The following is a 24,900-nucleotide window of genomic DNA, read 5'->3' as shown; positions in this document are numbered from 1 at the left end:
AACATTAGAATTATTTATTAATTATATATAGTAAACCTGTACGTATAATAATAATACTAATTTGACCTTTAAGACAAAATAGTTCAAACGAGTTTTGATAGTTTTGGGTGGTCGAGTACTCGAGTGTAGAAAGGAATTAGCATACAAGCTAGGTAATTATAAATCAACCTAAAATATAATTTAAAAAACAAATATTAACATGGTGTGACATAATCAAACGACGAGATCACTAAATAAAAAATGTGAAATGCTAAATACAACCCTTAATGTGCATAAAAAAACTTTTACCTTCTATATTAAAAGTCCGTTCTATGATTTTCATGGTAAATGTACAAACAATTAATAAAATATACTTGGTATGTGTCAAAAATGCATTTCTAAGTTATATTTCGAAGTTGATTTGTCATTACCATTTCGAAGTAGGGGTGCAGTTCTTGAGTTGAATGATGTCATAGGTGTTGTTGAACAAATTTACTGATTAAAATCGTGTAGAAATTAATTGTCAAATATGTAAAATGTAGTAGTTAAAAAACTAACATTATTTTGTGGTTGAAAATGATAAATCTTCATAAAATTAGCCTAAAATCATTCTAAAATTATAAGAAGGTGACATGTGATGTCTATTAATTTTCTTTCTTAATCTTGCTCGACATGTCATCATATCATGGTTAAAAGGATTTTTAGGCTATTTAGTTGGAAGATTAATCATTTTCCTTTTGTGATAGGATATAAAATTTCATTACCAATTATATGTAACTGAAAGAATAATTACCAAAATTTATTTTTAATCATTAATACATATGAGTGAACTTCTTATCTCACTTTTTAGTTTAATTATATTAGCATTACTAGTCTTCAGACCCGTCCGATGGACTGATACTTTCAAAATATAGCTTTTAACTTTCGTGTTATTACGTATATTCAGATTAGATTGTAGAATATATCGAACACATAAGTTTTATTTCAACCAAATAAAAAACATATAATCAAATATAAACTATAAGGTGGAATGATGATAAATAGAATGCAAAGAATCCAATGAAATGAATACTGAAAATGGAGAAGGAAATAATGTTTGTAGAAGTTATAAGGCTGTCAGAGGCCCTGAAGAACTTCTTTATATACAACATTTGTCGTATGGTTTGTTGGATGGCCTTGTTGATCACAAATAAGCACCTTCAGTCCTTGGCTACTCTTGACCCTCGACAATGCAACGTAAAGTTGTCCATGCGTGAATACCGGCTTAGGTAGATAGAGGCCAACCCTCCCTAACGATTGTCCCTGACTTTTGTTGACAGTTATCGCAAAACAAACGAAAAGTGGGAATTGTCGCTGAAATTGGAAAGGCAGTTTCTTATCGGAACTTGTCAATTTCATACGGGGGATATATGTGATATGACCAACGTGACTTCCAGAAATAACAATTGCCTCAATAACATGTTCACATAGACGTTTTACCTGCAATCGAGTACCATTGCAAAGACCTTGTTGCTGATCAACATTTCTAAGCAACATGACAGGAGCACCTTCCCTCAGAGTTATATTATGATTCGGAAGACCAGAAATCTTTATTCGGTTTAGAAAGTCTGGAGAATATAATTCTGGGCTCATATTTGGATAAATCAGCTTGACAAATAGTATCAGAACTTAGGTAAACCCTCTCGTTACCAGGAAGAGTATTCAACATTCTATCATTAATGAGGTTCACAGTTTCATGTGTCGGTGCAAGTATTGCTCTGTCTTCAAAGTAGTTGACAGTCGAGCAATGTAATCTGGATAGACATAGTTGATAATGTCGCTTACCGGGTCTTGCTCAGATTCAATAAGAAGGTCTTCTGGTATGGATATGTCAGCCTCGCCATCATTAGGTTCGCAAAGTTCACCATTTCCAACTTTAAGAATCCACTCAGCAAACTCTTTGATCTCTTCTTGTTGATTTCGGTTTGAACCTTGTTGTAGCCGCATGTTAACAGTAAGTTTCAGAACCGTACAATACTGCCATATATATGAAGATATGAGTGATGCATTTACAATCTCACTCCTAGTACCACCCGGTACAACAGGGAGAATTTGACGAAAATCACCACCGAAAACAATCACTTTTCCACCAAATGGCATATTGTTTTTAAGTACGTCTCTAAACGTTCTATCGAGAGCCTCAAAAGAGTGCCTATGGATCACAGGAGCTTCGTCCAAAATAATTAGGTTGGTTTGCATAACTAACTCAGCCAACCAAGTACCTGGTAATATATGACAAACAGAGTCTTCGTTGACATTAATGGGAATAGCAAACCTTGAATGAGCGGTTCGCCCACCATTGAGCAAGAGAGAAGCAATACCACTTGAAGCAACATTAAGGACGATTTTTCCTTTAGATCTTAATGCGGCTGATAACGTTTTCCAAACAAAGGTTTTGCCGGTTCCTCCATATCCATATAGAAAAAATACACCACCTTGTTTTGCATGGACAACATTTAAGATTGTATCATAAACTTCTCTCTGTTCAATCGTAAAGACATACAAAGGCGATCATGCTCAGCCGTCATCACAGACCTACGATATGACAATTCGTCTAGGATAAGTCGGTTCGTGGAACCATCAAACAACTCATTGTCAATGGGTAAAGGCATGTGTTCAAAGTTTTTGAGTGACGTTCCATTGCTTTGTAATATATTTTCAATCTCATTGAGAGCCATGTCCAGCAACTGATCAGTATCAAGCACCATATCTACATATTTAAAATAAGAGTATCAATTAATAAAGAACAATTTAACCAAACACTTAAGTTGCTGTAGATAATTTAAAAAATGTATAATAGAAAAATGCGGACTATATAAAAAAAATTAATAAACCAACACTTTTGCGGATGGAGTAGTTAGTTATGGGAAAAAAATTGTTCCTGATCATATAAAAACATGTAATTTAATCTTGAATTTTTAGCACCTTATGTAGATATTAAAAAAAGTAACATAATGACTAAATTTGTACATGTAAAAAACAAAATTTTAGAATAGTTTTGCTAATTGAGGTATAAAATTATACCTTGGCAATTATGGATGAAACGTGCTTTGTGAAGAATTTCATCTAAAAGAAGTTCTTTAGTCTCATTCCATACAGTATGAGGTTGTGTGAGACTATTGGTGATGATCATGGTGGCAAACAAAGTTCTAAGATAACCTCCTGAAGCATACTGGCTGGCTTCCTTGATAAATAAAACGATGTTTTTAAACTTCTCATAGTATATATATCAAGTATCATACCTTGGAAAGATATGGATTCCATGATAATACTGCATGAACAGCACAACAACATCAGAGCAAAATTATGAGAAATAATAATCAAAATATAGTGAAAAGTATTAACATTGAGAGAGAAATTACGTCACAGAAAAGTTTTGGGTGCAGAAAGTTGTGGTGATAAGGATTATACAGAGATAAAGATTTATATAGATGTGTTGTTATCTTTTAGGTCAAGTAAAAATAAAAAACAATCTTGCAGAAAATTAAGGAGATATATTAGGTTTACGGAAAGTTTTAGAAGATTTTGTTATATATTTTAGATATTTTAGGAGATTTAATTTCCTTAATATGATTATAGTGTAAAAAAAATAGGAGATATACTCTATACTCTAATTTAGATAACAACTGGTATATTCAAAAATATAAGGATAGGAATAGGAATAGGAATCACGTACATAATTGGAATGAATATATGTAGATAGTGGTATCTGAGTAATAAATGTAAACATATGACAACAATTGACATCACCAGATGGGACAATGATCAAGTAATACGGGAAGGGACTAAGAGTCTTCAAGTAACAATATTTATAAACAGAAATAATTTAAACAATATTACAACTCACTTTATGAAATACAAGCAACTCATTAAACCATGTAACATAAGTTACAGCAGAATCACTATGGCAAAAAATTTTAAGATAATAGTTTCTCACCATATATGACTTGGAGCGAAAACGAACTGCAGAATATGAGTTCTAATAGCTCTTCATTAGGCAGCAGTTTGAATGTCTTGAAATCAAGTGTGAAGCGAACAACCTTCGACAAAAAAAAAACACCATTAGTTAATAATCCGAATTCAAGTTCCAATAATCAAATTTTGAAAGCTTGATATAATCTCATATTCGAACTTCAAATTGACAATTTTTAGCGAGTCTTACTTGAGTTAAACCCATACCAAAGGCAAATTTAGCAAGAGTTATCAGATATGCAAGTTACCCGGTCACAAGTTACCCAGTCAACACAAACCCTGACATCAACATATGTATAGTATTCAATGTAGACCATTGTGTCACTACGATATATGGGTAAGCTCAGATCTAAATGATTATTTAATAATTGGATTACAAACAAAATTTTCACTACAATGAAAGGTAAAGAGAAAATTGCATTATCAAAACATACCAATAAAGCATAAACTAAGAAACTAAAATATGTTAATCGGGTAAAAAATACCTGCTAATGAACTCATGTTTTCTCATTCAGGCATTATAGCAAACACTTGGTGGGTGTTCAACGATTTACCATAAAATTCATCCATATAGCAAGTGAATTCAACCAAATTCTGATCACCTAAGTATTCTCTCCAACAACATGTCGCGAACATCATCTCCATCAACAACAACGATTTAGGGTTTTTTACGGTTTAGAGATCAAATGTAAACAAAATTGGATGGAGAAAAAAGAATAATATGTGGCTGAATGCTTTGATGAGGATTTCAATAAAGGAACAGGTAGGTTGAATTGTGAGAAGAGGCTACGGAAGAAAGATTGAAGCAAATTGATGTTATATTCGTTTGTATTAGAGAAGGGTTGCAGGTTTTTTTCAAAATTTTTTTGTGGTTTAAAGAAACGTGGAAAATAAATTAGAGGGGTGGGAGCGGGAATTTGGTTTCAAGAGGGGCTCTGGTGGCTTCAAATGCTTCTTCAGCCTCTTCTTTTAGTATAGTTATAGATATATTAATTTAAGTTGTGTAAAATTTAGACCTTACACAGGTTTTCTTATAGTAACAAGTTTCCTAGTCGGAAAAACTTAATTGGGGTTGGTGTTAAGTTGTGAGTCATTGTTAAGGTTTTTAATCTAGCTTGAAGTACATCAAGGTCGATTTTTAATAAGTAAATTTATAAGGGGCAATTAGTGGCGGGTTTTTTTAAAGTAAAACAAATAAATAAAATTAATCAAGATAAAACCTTCTTTTTCAAATAACAGTAAAGAACTTAATAATACAACATATTTATATGAAGTCAGAACATAAAATTTATTTATCTATACCAATTATTTTTCCTATCCCTTATATATATACATATTAGTGCTTAGTCCCGTCTAATGGACAGGTAGTTTCAAAATATATTAATGTTAAAAAATTTGATTTCAAGTATAGTTTGTTATGTCTAAACTTAAGACAAACAGAAACAACAATTTTACACTATAATTATGAAGATTAAAAATATATATATATATATTAACTTTGTATAAATATTGAATCTAGTTAAATTTTATTTTAACTTCAAAAACGAAGAATATGCTTCCATTTGGTACGTGAGTTTGGTTGACTATTATATTTTTTTGAATTTTTTGTTTGGATAGGACTATATTTTTCGCCATTGGTGTAACTAGTAACTTCTCCCAATATATTTGTAAAACTAGGAAGTCCGGTGTTGTAGATACCGAATTTGTCCACGTACATTGAAGTCCGGTGTTGTAGACACTGAACTTGGTCTAGGTGGCACTCAGTAAGCATGTGCGGTTTGATGCCAATTGAGGTAGTTTTTGTCCACGTGGGCAAGTTCGGTGTCTACAACACTGGACTTCAATGTACGTGGAGAAGTTCAGTGTCTACAACACGGGACTTCTTAGTTTTGCAAATATATTGAGTCTTGTTCTTAGTTACACCAATTGAGTTAGTTTTTGTCCCATCCGTACAAATTTTTCTATTTTTTTCATCCATTTCTCACGGAAAGGGGGTCAATGTGTATCAACTATATGAATTTTATGTTGCTTTTCAATAGATAAAAGTTCACTTGTTATGACTCGTAAAAAGAAAAATACATTACCAAAATTAGATCAATAAACCAAAATTTTCTAATTAAACAAAATTCCTATTTAATGAAAGATAGAACAGTCAAACTCAACATATGCCCGCAACCAATTCAACAATAATCAATCACCGTTTGACTTATTGCCTAATGGTCTTCCATTCTTCTTAAACACATGAACACGAACCAGCTTGCCTTTTACATGCTTAAACTTACATTTGTCTCCAACATGTATCTTATTGTCTTTCATGAACTTCGTCCATCCTTTCGTGATGCACAACAGTTGTTGTTTATGACTATTGTACCTTTTTATATCTACTTCCCATTTCTTTCCTTCTTTGTTCTTCAGTAACAAGGTGCCATAGTCACCGATTCCAGTCGCGTTCTCGAATTCCTTTGTCAATGGCTGCATCCAACAAGATTGTTCTCGTTAATACAAAAGGTAACCGACTATCTGGCCCGTCCACACTGGTTGTGGGTACGTAATATTGAACAGATAATAAATTAATAGTATAGTACAATAGGGATGGGATTTAAACCCTTAAGTAACCTTCATTTTAATGAGATGCATACTACATTAATTAGCTACCAACACGTGAACAATGTTTAATGCATAATGATACATATACATATAATTAACATATGCTTAATAATATATCTACTTGATATATTTATTTACACACTTTTTTTTATTTAATTTCGGTCTTTTATTTTGTCATGTGTCTAGTCTTCCTTGTTAAGGAGATCTTTAGCCCTACTATTCAGACATATCAAACATTTTATGTATTTAATAAAACCTTTGGTAATTCTCGCAGCACATTTTAAGTGTTATATTTTGATTTTTCATAACCTTTTTTCTTTTAATTTAATTTGACCGTAAATAAATTTGTATATATTATATAAGTTGATAAAATTCATATTATTGAAAAGTACATTAAACATACATTTTTTTCATATATTTTATATCAACTTTTATTTAACACAACCAAAAGTAATTACCTACGCTAAAAAAAACAAAAAACTTTGAAATAAAATCAAATTAAGAAACTCAAAAAGTATAATGAAAACTTACAATGTAATGAATATATGTTTCCCGGATAGTCATTGACATCGACTTCTTGATGTTTTTCACCGAAACATCACAAGATGCAGGTACATCTTCCATGAAGGTTGCACCTTCTTCACTATTGCCAACCTTTGGTGTTGCTGGATCGATATAATTAGCCGAACAACTAGATTGATATTTGAGACATGTATTAGGTGCGTAGATGAAGACGTTAAAGACTGTCGGTGAATGAGACACAAGCCAAAAGACAAGAAGGTCGCCAAATCGAACACCGTTATCTCTCATAAACTTGAGCCATCCATCCATCAAGTAATATTTTCCATCGATCATCAAATATTTAACGTTCCATTCGGTAGTAGATGAGTTTGTTTTGATGACAATGGTTTGTGTTTTGTTGCTTTTTTCCATATACTTCTTTGTAAACAAAGACGACAATGACTATATATATGCAAAAATCAAAATAAATATAATTTGTATATAGTCATATATAAATCTATATATATGCATTATAAGTTATGAACAAATTAATGAAAAGAAGGTGCGTGTACTTACAATGAAGTCCTCTGAATCCCTGAGTATAATCTTGAAGAAAGATGCTTCAAATGCACTTTCTTTTAACACCTTTTTTGTTGATGCTAAAATATCAATAATAAGCAAATAAACAAAACGTAGTTAATTAATAAAATAACCATAAAAACAAATATATAGTTTAACTAAGTTATCTAGTAAACATTTAAAAAAAAATAAAAAAATCATACCTGCCATAACATGATCATTATCATCAGCATCTTGAGTCAAACATTGGTATAATTCTTGAGTCATAACATGTTTGGGGACTTTGATAACTTGTGAGTAGTTTATCTCACAACTAGCCGGGTCAAATATCCGAACTTGAAAAACAGATTTACCAAGATGATTAAAAAGCAACATATATCCAAACTTTAAACCATAAAGTTTAGCAAATTCTGTCCAACCCTTTTGGAGCCAAAGGTTGCCATCACTAGAAACCGTCAAACTTAAATCCCAAGAGATGTCATCTGAAACAATGAGTATGACTTTGTTTAACAAGATGTGCTCCCTGTGGTCTCTTGTAAACCGGCTAGGAATTCGCTGTTTATATATTAAAGAAGTAAGAAAAAAGATAATGTCAAAGAAAATAAAGAAATTGATGATATATACATGGTTTCAGGGACGGCTCTACAATTGCAGTGTGGGCAACTGTCCCCATTCCAATTTTGGTACAATGTAATTTTTTAGAAGTATATTTGTAGTTTTGTTCCTAAATAATAATAATAATAAATACATTATACATACAAATGTCACCATCCTCTTCTTTGGAAGTATATTACTTATATTGGAAGCATTAGTTTTGAGATAAAATCTTCTATTGGTAAAGTAAAAATCTTCAGTTATTTTGATTTTTAACGAAATTGAAAAAGAGAAGTTGAAGTGTTTTATTTGTGTGAGTAATTGTATCAAAACTTATCACATGCTCTAAAATTGCAAAGACCAATGTTCAAGTAAAGATAGATGTTCTCATAACTGGCACCCAGACGAAATTATTTTAAGGGTCCATTTATTCTAGTTCTCCGGTGAGAGTTAATTTTTGTTTAAAAAATTTTTTCCCCTCAGATATTCTAATAAATATAATAAAAGACTTTTAAATTTGTCCCATTACAAAAAAAATTCAGGCTACATGGTTTAATATATAAAGAGGAAGAGAGAGAAAATGCAACTTACGAGACTGGTGGTATTATTGGAGGTGATGAATGTGCAGAAGCTTTGTAATTGCATTGCGTTCATTATGTGGTTTGATGATAACTAGTGATTATATCGATCTTACGTACCCAAGACGCTGTTGGAAAATATCTATCTGTAATAATCTATATTTATAGAAAGAAGCTAGGCATAGAGTCTCCTATTATTCTTCGGAGGCTAGCCGTACATTCGAAATTTCGAGACATCCTTATTTGGTTTAAATACGCCCCGTTCTTAATTAATTACTCCACCTCTAATGTACTCGTATTACTTTACTTATCGATAATATTCATGCAAAGCAAAAATAGTTTAGTCTTTTTTTAGGGCTTATAAAATCGAACTTATATGCAGTTAATTTGTCGAAAACCCAAATAAGGAATGGCAAGTTGATTACGAAAATGACAGGTGTTTAACGAAAGGTTAATAATTGGTTTATCATATCTTATCAAACGATCCGATTGATTGATTTATAGTGTAGTTGCATCGAAAATTGGAAAGTGGAATTCTTAGCCGACTCAAAAGGTAACATTGGATATTTATTGGGCTTACTGTAATGGGCTGACTTTTTATTGGTCCTTGAATGTTAAAACAGTCGGTTGTCAAAATAAGCGCAATGGATATATAGTTTACCCAAAAAGATTGTTCACTTGCTATATCGATAGTTATTAACAAAATCTTAATCTTAATCTTAATCTTAATATATACTATAAGACAGTTGAACTAATGACTTATTAACCAATCAAATCGCTCAATTTTATCAAATTGATTTTCGCTTATGTCATCATTTAGATTAACTACAAATTAAAAATACTAATAATCATTATCCAAATATATTATTATATTAGTATTTATATTAATTTGTAGAAAAAATCTCATTAATTTACACTTTTTTGTTTTCCATCAATAATTTACATTTTTTAGCCCTCAATATTTACCATATATTTATTTTTAGCAATCAACTTTAGATAATTTTTTAATATTTATAATCATTTAATTAATTAAAAAGTTTTTAACATATGAAATATTCTCTACGAAAAATTATTTCAAAAGCTAATGACTTTTAACAAAATATTAGATTAGATTTTTATAAATTATAAATATTAATATTTAGTTTAATTTTTAATATAAACACAATTTGAATTCTAGATACATATCCCAAACATAATAAAAGATGACGATATATAACATCATTATCCTAAACATAATAGGAATCACAGAATATGAGACGATCACAGAACAAAACACGATTTTCAACAGAGCATTACTTGAATACTAAATCCAAATCAATATGTACTCCATTCAAGATTCATTTTATCTCTCAATAAAAAATATATATAATTTTATCTTTTTTTTATATATATTAATTTTGCGTATTAATGTTTAAAGTTACAGTTGTCACTCAAATCAAGAGTCCTAATTGTTATCAAAGAATATAAAAGTAATTTTAATTGTTATTTAATTATCATAGGACAGATGGTTAAAAATAAACTTATGTGTGTTATGGGCCCGCATCATGATCAAATACATATACTGGATTGTCATGTATATGTTCACAAGTATGTTTATATTTTAATTCTTAATTATCTTTCATAATAATATCACATCATGAGTACAACTGATTTCAAAATATTTTATAATAGAGAAATTATTATAGCATGTGCCTTGTGTAATCATTACGGCAAACAATTCCATCAATATATATTGGCTAATAATGACAGTGACGAACTTATGATTATTGTACTACAACTTGCAAAATATAACACTTAGAACCGTATATATCTTCAAAATTATAAGCTTTTATGACTTAAATGTATGAATATCTAGCATTGATAATATCGTAAATCCCGTGTCAAGTGTTGGACACGGGTCTAAAAACTAGTTACATTACTAAAATAACGAAAATATGAATAATTAAGCATAACTTATCTAAACCAGAGCCTACTCCCTAGCATCACCTTCATATTCTTATTCTTATTCTTATTATATTATATAAAATTAACGAAGTTATAAGCTAATTGACATTCTTGGCTAATCTATTATTGATCGAAAACTACAAACGAGTAAAATCACTAAAATTTGTTCGCCATGATTATTTTACTGCAGTAATTAAAAAAACAATAATTTACCAAAAAAATCCTCTCAATCTTAATCTTTTATTATACTAAAACACAGTTGCTCTAATAACTTATCGACCAATCACAGCTCTCGATTTCTTAATGTTGACTTTTTTTTCAATTTTGACTTTAATTTACACTTTTTTGTTTTCCATCACAAATTTACACTTTTTACCCAATACTTTTAATATAATAAATAAATAATAATAGCTTATATATATCCGATAAAATAATAGCTAATATTTATCTAATAAAATAATAGCTAATATATATCCAATAATGTTCTTTCATATATATAAAATTAATTATATATAAATAAATTAAATTTATTGTAAATATATTAAGATTTTAGTAGTAATTGTACAATTTTAATTTTAATCTTATCTTAATATATACTATAAGACAGTTGAACTAATGACTTATTAACAATCAAATCGCTCAATTGTATCAAATTGACTCTCGCTTATGTCATCATTTAGATTAACTATAAATTAGAAATCCCAATAATATTTATCCAAATATATTATTATATTGGTATTTATATTAATTTGTAAAAAAAGTCTCATTAATTTACATTTTTATTTGTTTTTCATCAATAATTTACACTTTTTAACCCTAAATACTTAAATTATATTTATTTTTAGCCATCAATTTGAGAAGTTTTTCTTATATTTTTTAAAAACATTACAAAAAGTATTTTTATTTAATTTTTTAAAGTTACAATTGTCACTCAAATCAAAAGTCCTAATTGTTATCAAACAATATGAAAACAATCATAATTGTTATCTAGTTATCATTGGACAGTGGTTGAAAATAAACATATTCATGTTATGGCCCGTATCATGATCAAACACGTATACTTGAATGTCAAATATGAGATCACAAGTATGTTTATATTTTAATTCATAATAATCTTTCATAATAATATCACATTATAAGTACAATTGGTTTCAAAAAAGTAATTATATAATAGAGAAATTATTGTAGCATATGCCTTGTGGAATGACTATTACAAACATCTCATCAATGTGTATCAGCTAATAGTGACTGTGACGAACATGTGGTTATTGTACTACAACTTGCAAAGTATATCACTTAGAACTGTATATCTTCCAAATTATAAGTTTTTATGAATTAAATGTATGAAGATCTAATATATATTCATAATATTGTAAACCCCGTGTCCAGTGTCGGACACGGGTCTAAAATCTAGTATATACTATAACACAGTTGAACTAATAACTTATTAACCAATCAAATCGTTCGATTTTATCAAATTAACTTTCGCTTATGTCATCATGTAGATAAACTATAAATAAAAAATCATAATAATAATCATTATCCAAATATATTATTATATTAGTATTTATATTAATTTGTAAAAAAAGTCTCATTAATTTACATTATTTTTTTCTACATCATTAATTTACACTTTTTAGCCCTTAATACTTAATTTATATTTATTTTTAACCATCAACTTAAGAGAATTTTTTAAAATTTACAATCATTTAATTAATTAAAAAACTTTCACATAATCTTCTCAATAAAAAAGGTACATAATTTTATCATTTTTTTGTATTAGCTTTGTGTATTAATGTTTTAAGTTACAATTGTCACTGAAATCAAAAGTACTAATTGTTATCAAACAATATGAAAACAATCATAATTGTTATCTAATTATCATAGAACACATGATTGGAAATAAACCTATTCGTGTTATAGAACCGCATAATGATCAAATATATATAATTGAATGTCAACTATAGGATCACATGTTTATATTTTAATTTTAATTATCTTTTATGATAAACTCACATTATAAGTAAAACAGGTTTCATAAAATTTTATGATAGAGAAATTATTATAGCATGTATTTTGTAGGATGACTACGACAAACAATTCTATCAATATATCCCAGCTAATAATGAAAGTAACGAATTTGTGACTATGATACCACAACTTGCAAAGTATAATACTTGGAACCGTATATTTTCAAAATTATAAGCTTTTATGAATTAAATGTATGAAAATTTAATATTGATAATATCGTAAACCCCGTGTCCAGTGTTAGACACGGGTCTAAAATCTCGTTGGCACACTAAAAATTAGTTGACACTTTCAATAACTCAAAAGAAATCTCTTACTTGTATAAATTTCTACAAGAAATATATAAATAAAACTAAACTATTTACCATTATGTTATAAATATGATAACCTTTCAACTTATTGAATTATAAGTAGTAAGAAAATAACGAAACAAATTTTCAGTTTGACGGAAATGCAAATCGGGTAAGTCGATCTCTTGGCTTAGATAAGTAAATAATTAACCATTTGACTTCATCAATTTTCATACATTGATTAATTTGTTATAAGAACTCGGACAAAGAAATGTATATTAATTATCACAATTAGATCAATCGGACGATAAATTTGAACAGTATCGAAATATATATATCGAAGTTTCAGGAGCATATTTTAATTAGAAAACATTCAATAAACCAAACTTATAGATGAAGATATATAGCTAGATGGATGTCCAAAGCCAATGAAGGTTAGTCCAGCTGATTAGAGGCACTCCCGGTGTTACCCAAGGTCTTGAGTTCGATCCCTAAGAATACAAAACCTTGGGTTTTTCCCTCTGAATACTTGTAACGGCTCATGGTCAACATCTTGTTGTCTAGAGTAAGTGCAAGGTTTTACCATTGCACGGTGAGGTTTCCCGATGTCGTATACCGACCGAATGTTTGAAAAAATAATGGATATCCAAATGCTTATCATCTTACACATTTCGCCAACAAAACCACAGTCATACAAACCAAAATCCTAAAAGAAAATCCCTAATTAATGAAAGATGATAGAACAGTCAAACATATATGTTATCAAATATTAATCAATCACAATCTTCGACATTGACTTGTTGATATTTTTATTCACCGAAACATCATAAGCAGGAACTTCTTCCACGGAGGTTTCCTTATCATCATCATCATCATCATCATCATCATCACATGCGTCTGAGTCTGCGTCTGCGTCTGCGCTTGCACTTGGACCACCTAAACCGTGGCCAACTTTTGGCATTGCTGGATCGATATTACCAGATGAGCAACTAGATTGTTTTTTGAGACATGAATTGGGTGCGTAGAAAAAGACTTCAAAGACCGTTGGTGAACGGGACACGAGCCAAAAGACAAGAAAGTCCCCCATTTGAACACCATTATCTTTCATGAACTTGAGCCATCCATCCATGAATTAATATTTGTCATCGATCTTCAAGTATTTAACGTTCCATTCGGCAGTAGTGGAGTTTGTTTTGAGGACAATTAATTGCGTCTCGTTGCTTTCTTCCATATACTTTTTTGTAAAAGCAGGTGACAATGACTACATATATATGCAAAACAACATATGTATACAATCATATAGATATATGCAAAACAACATATATATGTTAAAAGAGTAATGGGACCAGCACAACATCATATCCCGAAATAGAAGATTTCCTACATAATTAGGAAATAATTGTCACCTACGAAAAGAGGAATTGTCAGCCATATGCATATTGTGTTTCCATAATTAAACAACTATGATAATTATAAATAGGGACGTCCTGTGCTTGTAATGATCATCAAGAAATAATCAATAAAATCAGTTTTATAATTCTATTAGTTCTCATGGTATCAGAGCCTCGTGTCCTTGGGGCATCATCATCTACCAAATAAACACCTAAACGTATCGCCTAAATCGAAACTACAGTCGCCATGGTAGATGATGCCAGCAGCTCCAACTCCGATTTGGCATTACAATTAGCTACTTTCTTACAAAATAATACCAACCAACAATCCCAAAACCCCAAGTTATCAGATAATCTTTAGATTAACTTGAAGTTAAAGAGTAACAACTATGCCTTATGGACCCGGATGATCCGGGTTGCTATAGGCGGCCGATCAAAAAATCTTTTATCTCATTTAACCCAAACACCATCAGAAAAATTAACAACAGAAAAAAAGGAGCTATGGGAACAAGAAGACCTGATCGTGTTCTCATGGCTCATCCAAAATATTGACCCAACCTTAGCAGGAAACCTTACCGAATTCGCCACTGCCAAAGAACTGTGGGATGCATTAACAATCACCTACAGTAGTGGTAAAGATAAACTCCAAACCTTTAATCTGCATGTTAAATCCAATGAACTCAAACAAGCCAATTAAACCCTTAAAGAATTCTGGATTTCCTTACAAGGAATATGGGGCGAAATCGATCGAATCGACCCAAATCCAATGAAGTGTCCAGAAGATATCAAAGTGTATGCCAAGATAAGATCCGATCAAAAATTGTTCCAGTTCTTGAATGGTTTAGATCGGAAGTTTGAACCGATTGTTCGAGAGATTCTTCGGGTCGACCCACTTCCAACTGTCGAGGCCGCATACTCCATGGTTCGCAAAGAAGCCGCTCACCAGTTGATTATGGGAGCAACTATCAATGAAACACAAGGGTTTGCCGCCGGCTTAATCGCCGGTGACCATCCTAGCGGCGGCGGATCTGGTGATCAAAACACCGGTGGCGGTTTTGTCTCAAAAGGTTACCGCCGAATCGGCAATAAGAAAAAGGGTGTACCAGATGATAAATCTCATCTAAAATGTGATGAGTGTGGTATGTCAAGGCACACAAAGGAACAGTGTTTCGAGAAAGTCGGGTACCCGGATTGGTGGATCGGTCCCAAAAAGAATACGCGATCTAGTAAAGAAAAGAATCCCACCGCTACAACAAGCCATAATAAAGAAGGTAATAGTGGCCGGAAGATGGATGGATTTGGTGGCATAGCAGCCGGATCTCAAAGGGGAGAGCCCTCTTTTTCGATGGTGGAAGGTAAAAGAGAAAAAGGAAAGTGTGATTATTATTCCCAAAATAATAAATATAATCTTAATAAACCATATATATCTAACCGTCCCACATTCAGTGTTTTTAATAGTGGGCTAAAAGTCAATTGTGAGCCGAGACCAAATTTGAATTTATCTAAGTTAAATGGAGAGGCCCACAAGGTTGATGGATACGGTGAAACATCAAATGGGCTTTGGATTTTTGACTGCGGGGCAACGGATACGATGACATACGAGTTGTCAGATTTTTCTGAATTTTCAAAACCCCGGAAAAAACATATAGAAGCAGCAAATAAAGGGAAAATGGATGTACAAACCGGAGGGACAATAAAAATTTCTCCCGACATCAAATTTTCTAATTGTTTTTTTGTTCCCTCATTGTCACACAAACTCTTATCAATAAGTCATGTGACAAAAGAATTAAATTGTTCGGTTCTCATGCATCCAAGTTTTTGTCTTTTACAGGATATCAGGACGGGACGGATTATTGGGCGTGGCACTGAGAGAGAAGGACTGTACTATGTTGATGAAGTTAGTACAAGTGGAAGTGTGATGCTTGCTCATGGAACAAAGGAAAGAGAATCATGGTTATGGCATAGGAGACTTAGACATCCTTCAGTTAGTTATTTACATACTTTGTTTCCTAGACTTTTTCCATTGAATAAACCAATTTCTTGTGAAACTTGCATTTTAGCCAAAAGCCATAGACAAACATATAAACCAAGCAACACTAGAGTTCAAGTTCCCTTTTCTTTAATTCACTCTGATGTGTGGGGCCCTGCCCCAGTTCTTGGGGGCCAAAACTTTCGGTATTATGTAATTTTTGTTGATGACTATACCCGGATGACTTGGATCTATTTCTTAAAAAATAAAGTTGAAGTATATGATAGATTCCCTGTTTTTTATACCACGATCCAAACACAATTTCAACAGTCTATCAAAATTGTGAGATCTGATAATGGTGGAGAATATATAAACTCACAGATGAACCTATTTTTTCAATCAAAAGGAATAGTCCATCAAACTACATGTCCCCACACCCCAGAACAGAATGGTGTTGCTGAACGGAAAAACAGACTCCTCCTAGAAATGACTAGAGCTTTAATAATTGAATCGTGTACTCCAAGATCTTTTTGGCCAGAAGCTCTGGCCACTGCCACCTACCTAATTAACAGACTTCCAACAAAAATACTTCAAATGAAAACACCTCTTAAAACCCTCGCTGAATACCATACACCGCCCTCAACTCTTACCCTACCACCTAAAGTGTTTGGATGTACTGTCTTTGTCCATATTCCGAAATCATATCGAGATAAACTGGATCCGTGTGCTGAAAAGTGTGTTTTCGTGGGGTATGGTGTAACCCAAAAAGGGTATAGGTGTTATAATCCGAAAACTCGTCACATGTTCACCACAATGATCTGTGACTTTCTTGAAACCAAGTACTACTATTCTCAGCCACCCAGTGGTCAAGGGGAGGAACAGTTTGACACACTGAGTTGGCTAGGGTATTCTTCAGCAGATAATTCTCCAGAACAGTCCCCACCTGAGCAGTCCTCTCCTGAGCAATCCTTCTCCGAAGAACAAAATAGTGCCACCGAAAATACAAGTCCTAACCTGATATCCGAGGTAAGTAATTCTTCACCGAGTGTTACATTTGAATCTACTACTATACCAGATTCCATGAACCAAGGTGTGCAGGAGAGTGAAGAACAGATTAGTACAAAGAGTTCAGAAGAGGTCCCGGAAAAATATGTGCTACCAGCAAGATCTACCAGGGGAATTCCTGCAAAGAGGTATTCCCCGGGAAAAATCACCAGAAACTCTATATATCCAATGGCTAACACATTAAAAGGATATTTGTCTGAAGAAGCAAAGGCATTTATAGCAAAATTATATTCAGAAGAGATTCCATCAAATGTGGAGCAAGCTATGAAATTAACTAAATGGAAGGATGCTATGGAGGCACTTAAGAAGAATGAAACATGGGACAAGTGCACACTACCTCAAGGAAAAAACCCAGTCGGATGCCGGTGGATCTATACTGTTAAATACAGACCAGACGGGGAAGTGGAAAGGTATAAAGCTCGATTAGTTGCCAAAGGGTACACTTAGACATATGGGATTGATTACTCTGAAACCTTCTCTCCCGTTGCCAAACTTGATACAATAAGGGTCCTATTTACAGTAGCAGCAAATCAAGGATGGTCTCTTCATCAATTTGATGTTAAAAATGCTTTCTTACACGGAGATCTGAAAGAAGAAGTATATATGGATCCACCACCCGGGTTCTCTCATAATTTCAAAGATGGAGAAGTTTGTAAGCTGAAGAGATCTTTGTATGGACTGAAGCAGTCTCCCAGGGCATGGTTTGGCAGATTCACGCTTGCAATGAAGAAGTATGGATATAAACAAAGTAATGCTGATCATACTTTGTTTCTCAGCCATAAAGGAGATCGTATTACCTGTTTGATAATCTATGTTGATGACATGATTATCACTGGCAATGATGAAAATGAACTCAAAAAATTAAAAGAAAGTTTGTGTGCAGAATTTGAAATGAAGGACTTGGGAAATCTAAGGTATTTCCTTGGTATTGAAGTGTTAAGATCACAACAACGGATATTTATCTGTCAGAAGAAGTATATACTGGATTTTTTGGCAGAAACCGGGATGATTGATTGTAAATCGGCAGACACACCCATGATTGTCAATCAAAAATTGTTTATGAAATTGGATGGAAAACTTGCTGATAAAAGTAGATACCAACGAATGGTGGGAAAGCTAATTTATCTTGCTCATACTCGTCCAGATATTGCATATGCCGTTGGAGTAGTAAGTCAGTTCATGCATCAACCTCAAGAAGAACACATGGATGCAGTTCTACGAACTATCAGATATCTCAAAGGTACCACTGGTCATGGAGTTCTGTTTAAAGCAAATGGTCATCTCAATATTCAGATATATACAGATGCTGACTGGGCTGGAGACAAAGGAAACAGGAGATCGACCTCAGGATATTTTTCTCTAGTAGGAGGTAATCTTGTTACATGGAAGAGTAAGAAACAAAAGGTGGTCTCTTTATCAAGTGCTGAGGCTGAATTTAGAGGTATCGCTAAAGGCTTAGCGGAAGCATTGTGGCTGAAAAAACTTGTGAGAGAACTAGGGTTTACTCCGAAAGGAAGTATTCAGATTATGAGTGACAATGAGGCAGCTATTCAAATCTCAGAGAACCTAGTGCAACATGACAGAACAAAACATGTGGAGGTTGACCGACACTTCATCAAAGAGAAACTAGAAAAAGGAATTATTAAATTACCTTTTGTCAAGTCAGAAGATCAACTTGCATATATTCTTACTAAAGCAGTGGGAACAACTATATTCAAAAAATGTTTGATCAAGTTGAATTTTGATGATCCCACTATTCAACTTGAGGAGGAGTGTTAAAAGAGTAATGGGATCAGCACAACATCATATCCCGAAATAGAAGATTTCCTACATAATTAGGAAATAATTGTCACCCACGAAAAGAGGAATTGCCAGCCATATGCATATTGTGTTTCCATAGTTAAACAACTTTGATAATTATAAATAGGGACGTCCTGTGCTTGTAATGATCATCAAGAAATAATCAATAAAATCAGTTTTATAATTCTATTAGTTCTCAATATATATATATATATACTAGATTTTTTCTCCCGCGCGATGCGCGAGTTGTTTTCAAATATTTTTTAAAGTAAAGTTGATAATACGAATATATATTCAAATGCTTAGCATATGGTTGAAAGGTATAACACTTGGTATATATTTAGTGTCTTCTCCAAATTAATCGTGCAAAATTTTTTATTTTAAAGTGCATGAAGAACCTATTATTGAATATGATTAAAACTTAAACATATGTGAAACAAATATGAAGGTTTTTTTAACAAACTAAAATAAAAACAAAGTTCTTATGAAACTACAATGTTTATATAGGGTTGGTTTTATTTGAGATAAAGCAAAATAATATATTTCCCCCTAAGATTATAAATTGCATTCTTATGATGTTGGGGTTTAAATAAATAATAATATAAAAGTATACGTGATATGTAATCCGTCCGTATGCAAAATAAGTCCTTATGTAAAGTAAATGAAGTTAAAGATATTTTGTAAGTTAATATATTATTCATAATTAAGTATAATTTAATCAAATAGGAATCCTATCTATGTCCCTAGTTAAAATTTTACAATCTTGTATATATATATATAGTCTCTATTTTAATATTTATTTTTTTTATATATATACTTTCCATAATATGAAGTATTATTTATAGCAATCTAGTTTATATACATATATATATATATATATATTATAAGATAAAAAGTTATGAAAATAAATATGAAGATGCCATGTAGGAAAAATCCTATGTGGCAAGTTCTAAAGGTAATTTTGAGTTGAGGTGGATAGTTTTATCAAGCTTGGATTCTTATTATTGTATTAAAGATATAGATATAGATATAGATATATATACAAATACAATCACATTGATCGACTCTAATTCAGCTTCCTAGCACACTTCAAAACTTATATATGTAACTGTTTATATTTCTAATAAGTTCAATTATATAGAAGTGAAATGATAATGAGGTGAAGTTAAATGGACGGGTTCAAGAATATTTATTTTTTTAAAGTATATTAATTTACAGGGTGTCTCCGAGAATGCTTAAAAAATATTGGGCCCAAGTCAAAAAGAAAAAATGGGCCCCTGAAATTATAGTCGATAAATTCATTAAGTATTATACCTCTACGATAAGAAAATTCATATCGATCAACTGTAATATTTGTTAATTATGTATAACATAAAAGAAAATTTCTAAAAAACTACAATGATGTATCGATTGAAATTCTTTGGTAAAGTTTAATGTTGTATTGATAAGAGTCCAAATATGTGTTTATGAGTCCAGGAGAAAAAGTGTAGATACATAAGATTATAAGATGATTTAACCAAATGCCCCCCCAAAACCAATAGGCCCTCGGCCCATGCCTAGGTTGCCTATGCTAAGAGCCGGCCTTGTTAATTTAATACTCAATCTAACAATTAATTAAGATAGTGACTATAACAATTACTCGTATATATTATTTTTAACAATACCCGTCCGATGTACGGTAGATATATATAAATTGTATCGTAAAAAAATTCGAATACGCCTCATACAAGATTTGTAAATATGAAATAAATTGTGATTAAATTAACCGGTGATCAAAGTTAAACTATAATAAACAGTAATGAAAAATATAATATATGTTTAGTTATAGTTTTTGGATTTACCTAAAATTTTTACAATTATATCAAAATTGAAACATGTAAACATAGTGGATGACGACAAATAGCTTTGTAATTTTGGATGGTAAACTCAAATTTTTGAAGTTTTCATGTTAATAACTTATGAAAAATGCTAAATAAAACCTTTAAAACCTCACTTAACATGCATAAAAGATTTGTACATTTCCATATCAAAAGCTCACTCCAAATATTTATAGTAATTGTACAACTATTTAGTGCACCTTAACGAAAGCCTTTAGAGATCTGTTTAACAAAATCCATAATTTATTATATGTAATAGAAGCGGAAAAAATTGGCAAGAGTTACAGTTTAATTATAAGTTAATAAGAGAATTGAACTATATACAATTTAAAAAGCTAATTCGATAGAATAATAAATTAAAAGGACCCGTACCGATCAACGATTTATTGGCAGATAAACTAAAAATTATTATTTAATTAGTACAGATGTATATGAATATTATTAACAATTTATTTAACATATAACTATTATCTACAAATTTACCAATATCCTTAGATTCATTTATGTACGGAAATCAACTATCCGTATGTAATTGAGTTGGAGTAAAACTCTTAAAAAGGAAATTACATACATCGGAATTTTTAATTATTAAGTTATAGAATTAAAAATAACTAAAAATGACATATGTAGCTTAAAGGTTGTGACACATGTCTTTTTAAGAATACCTTAATCCTGTTTTAGTTTATTAGTAGATTAAAACTGTGCGGTACAGTGCACGATCTCCAAATGTGTTTCAAGTTGTTTTGCGAAGAGACATGGCTAAAAGATTAGGAGTAACGACGTCTGACGTCTCTTGTGTAAGAGATAGAATTATAGTTGGATATCAATAACTGGTTTAATCTAGCTGACGGGTGTAAGCAATCTGCTAGAGAAGATGGTTGAAATTGGTGGGCTTGTAAAAGCATTTTGTTAAGCACAAATGAACAAACTCGATTTAGTTTTATACGAGTAGATGCATGAATAGATTTATTCCATAGCCCTCCGTCTCTTTATAAAGCGATAAAACCTCCGGGCCTTAAGTGGCCACTTGATCTACAACCAAATGGTTACTTGATATATTGACAGTTTTTAAGAAAACTAGCACGGTGCTTGCGTAATGCAGTAACAATGTAGTGGTGAGTGGTGACAATGACTGATTGTGACGGTGACGAATATTGTAAGCTATTGATGTAAATGTAATTTAGATAATGATCAGTGTAAGTTTTTTAAAAGTGAAGAGACTGGTAGTGTAATTTATTTAATAAAAAGTATCTTAGAGTAAAGATACTTAAATTAATAAATAAAAAATAAGATGATTTAGAAAATAAAAAAAAGAATATTTGTGTCATATCGTATAAAATAACTTTCAGTATTTTTAAAAATAAAAAAAGGCTATTATTGTTCATTAGAAAAGTAACAAAAATATGAAAAAGCATACCTTATCTAAAACAGAGCCTAGCATCACCATATTTTTATTATATTATCTCTTTATCTCTTTATATGTGTGCTTCGGCATAATTATTTTACCGCAGTAAAAAAACAATAATTTACAAAAAACTGTGTCCATGCACACTAAAAATTAGTTAACACTTTCAATAACTCAAAAGAAATCTCTTCACTTGTATAAATTTCTTCAAAAAATATAAAATTAAAACTAAACTATTTACTTTTATGGTATATATGATAACCTTTGAACTCATTTATAAGTATTATTAAGAAAATAACGAAACAAATTTTCAGTTTGACAGAAATACAATCCGGTAAGTCTATTGGCTTAGATAAGTAAATAACCATTTTAATTTCATCAATTTCTCATACATATGTTCATTTGTGATAATAACTCGTACAAAGAGAGAAGTATATCACAATTAGAATAATTAGACGAAAATTTTGAACGGTATAATAAAGTTTCAGGAGCATATATTAACTAGAAAATATGCATTCAATACACCAAACTTATCGATGAATTGAAAATAGCTAGATGGATGTCCAAATGCTTACCAGTTACCACCTTACACGTTTCACAAACAAAATCACAGTCATACACACGAAAATCCTAAAAGAAAATTCCAAATTAAACACAAGAACATAGAATGGTCAACACATGTAATCAAACAATCAATCACCGTTGTTTGACTTATTGCCCAAAGGTCTTCCTCTCTTCTTAAACACATGAACACGAATTAGCTTGCCTTCCACATGCTTAAACTCACATCTATCCCCAATTTCCACCTTATTGTCTTTCATGAACTTTGCCCATCCTTTTGTGATGTACAACATTTGATTTTTCTTCTTGTATTTTTTTATTTCCACTTTCCACTTTTTTCCTTCTTTGTTCTTCAATAGCAAGGTATCATAACAACCGATTCCAGTTGCTTTCTCGAATACATTTGTCAATGGCTGCATGCAACAAGATATTTATTCTCATTGATAAAAAAATAAAAAAAACTTTTGGTTTCTCATACATGGATTTATCTGCTTAATATGTATATATAGTATAAAAATTTGTGGGATTTGTGGGTCCCGGAGATGAATTTTTCCCAAGGTACGTCTCGGGTTAGAGTCTTGGATTTTTCTCATCTCAATGTATTTTTCATGAGGAGCAAATCTCTGGTTAAAATTGTCTCTAACACGTCTAAATCGAAACTAACTTTATATATATAAAAAAAAAAAGGTATGAAAACTTACAATGCAACTAATATATGTTTTCCTGACAATCTTCGATATTGACTTTTTGATATTTTTTTTCACCGAAACATCATAAGCTGGAACTTCTTCAATGGAAGTTTCCTTCTCCTCACCACCTAAACCAAGGCCAACCTTTGGCATTGCTGGATCGATATTACCAGATGAACAACTAGATGGATTTTTGAGACATGAATTGGGTGCGTAGAAAAAGATGTTAAAGACTGTTGGTGAATGAGACACAAGCCAAAAGACAAGAAGGTCCCCCATTTGAAGACCATTATCTTTCATGAACTTGAGCCACCCATCCATGAAGTAATATTTGTCATCGATCTTCAAGTATTTGACGTTCCATTCAGCGGTAGATGAGTTTGTTCTGAGGACAATGGTTTGTGTCTCGTTGCTCTTTTCCATGTACTTCTTTGTAAATGTAGACGACAATGGCTACATGCAAAACATATATATGTATAGAGTTATATATAGATATATATAGATGTATATGCAAGCATTATGAACAAATGAGAAAAAGGTTGATGTATGTGAGTAGTACACTTACAATGAAGTCATCTGAATCTCTGAGTATAATCTTGAAGAAGGATGCTTCTTTTAAGTTCATTTTGATTAGGTAAATTTTGATCTACTTTAATAATTAGCTTCTCCAGGCACACTTTATTCCTAACGAGAGTAACTACCCGTCCGTTGCGGCGGTGAGATGGTAGGGTGATAGTTAGGTCATAGAGTGTGATATGTCAAAGGAGTTGATATGTCATAGAGGATGATAGTCAAATGCCTTAACTATACGGGCTCTGCCCTCATATTTAAAAATTCGTCGAAAGTATATCGAATGACATCATCTCTAATGAAAGAGCATGAAATTTTAAGAACACCCATATAATTTATATAATTTATCGATATACGGTATTTAAGATAAAAGATTTTAAATGAATTGGAGAAATAAATGATTTATGGACGAGAGAGAAAAAAAATAATTGGTTGATATTTGAAGAGAGAGAAAATGTAATA

The 24,900-nt window shown here is 31.5% G+C and overlaps 2 protein-coding genes across 2 annotated transcripts; both read right to left on the bottom strand.

Annotated features, from left to right (window-relative positions):
- Positions 1 to 1,095: 1,095 nt before the first annotated feature.
- On the bottom strand, positions 1,096 to 1,611 carry LOC122609800 (ATP-dependent DNA helicase PIF1-like). Its single transcript, XM_043782741.1, has one exon. It carries the CDS (start codon positions 1,609 to 1,611, stop codon positions 1,096 to 1,098), a length of 516 nt encoding a protein of 171 aa, XP_043638676.1.
- A 21,699-nt stretch (positions 1,612 to 23,310) lies between these two features.
- LOC122609797 (putative B3 domain-containing protein REM15) lies at positions 23,311 to 24,493 on the bottom strand. Its single transcript, XM_043782739.1, has 3 exons — positions 24,434 to 24,493; positions 23,944 to 24,321; positions 23,311 to 23,592 (listed from the first exon to the last, which is right to left on the bottom strand). Exons 1-3 carry the CDS (start codon positions 24,491 to 24,493, stop codon positions 23,311 to 23,313), a joined length of 720 nt encoding a protein of 239 aa, XP_043638674.1.
- Between the last annotated feature and the right edge of the window lie 407 nt (positions 24,494 to 24,900).

Source organism: Erigeron canadensis, chromosome 8, assembly GCF_010389155.1.
Source record: "Erigeron canadensis isolate Cc75 chromosome 8, C_canadensis_v1, whole genome shotgun sequence".
Taxonomy (NCBI): Eukaryota; Viridiplantae; Streptophyta; class Magnoliopsida; order Asterales; family Asteraceae; genus Erigeron; species Erigeron canadensis.
The sequence above is the reverse complement of the archived record's forward strand: the minus strand, read 5'-3'. Positions and strand labels throughout refer to the sequence as shown.

Bases quoted from the DNA above. Each gene is read 5' to 3' on its own strand.
- LOC122609800 (XM_043782741.1), bottom strand. From the start codon at position 1,611: ATGAGCCCAGAATTATATTCTCCAGACTTTCTAAACCGAATAAAGATT.
- LOC122609797 (XM_043782739.1), bottom strand. From the start codon at position 24,493: ATGAACTTAAAAGAAGCATCCTTCTTCAAGATTATACTCAGAGATTCA. The intron at 24,322-24,433 runs GTAAGTGTACTA...TTTTGCATGTAG, and splicing joins GAGATTCAGATGACTTCATT to CCATTGTCGTCTACATTTAC. The intron at 23,593-23,943 runs GTGAAAAAAAAT...TGTTGCATGCAG, and splicing joins TTCCAGCTTATGATGTTTCG to CCATTGACAAATGTATTCGA.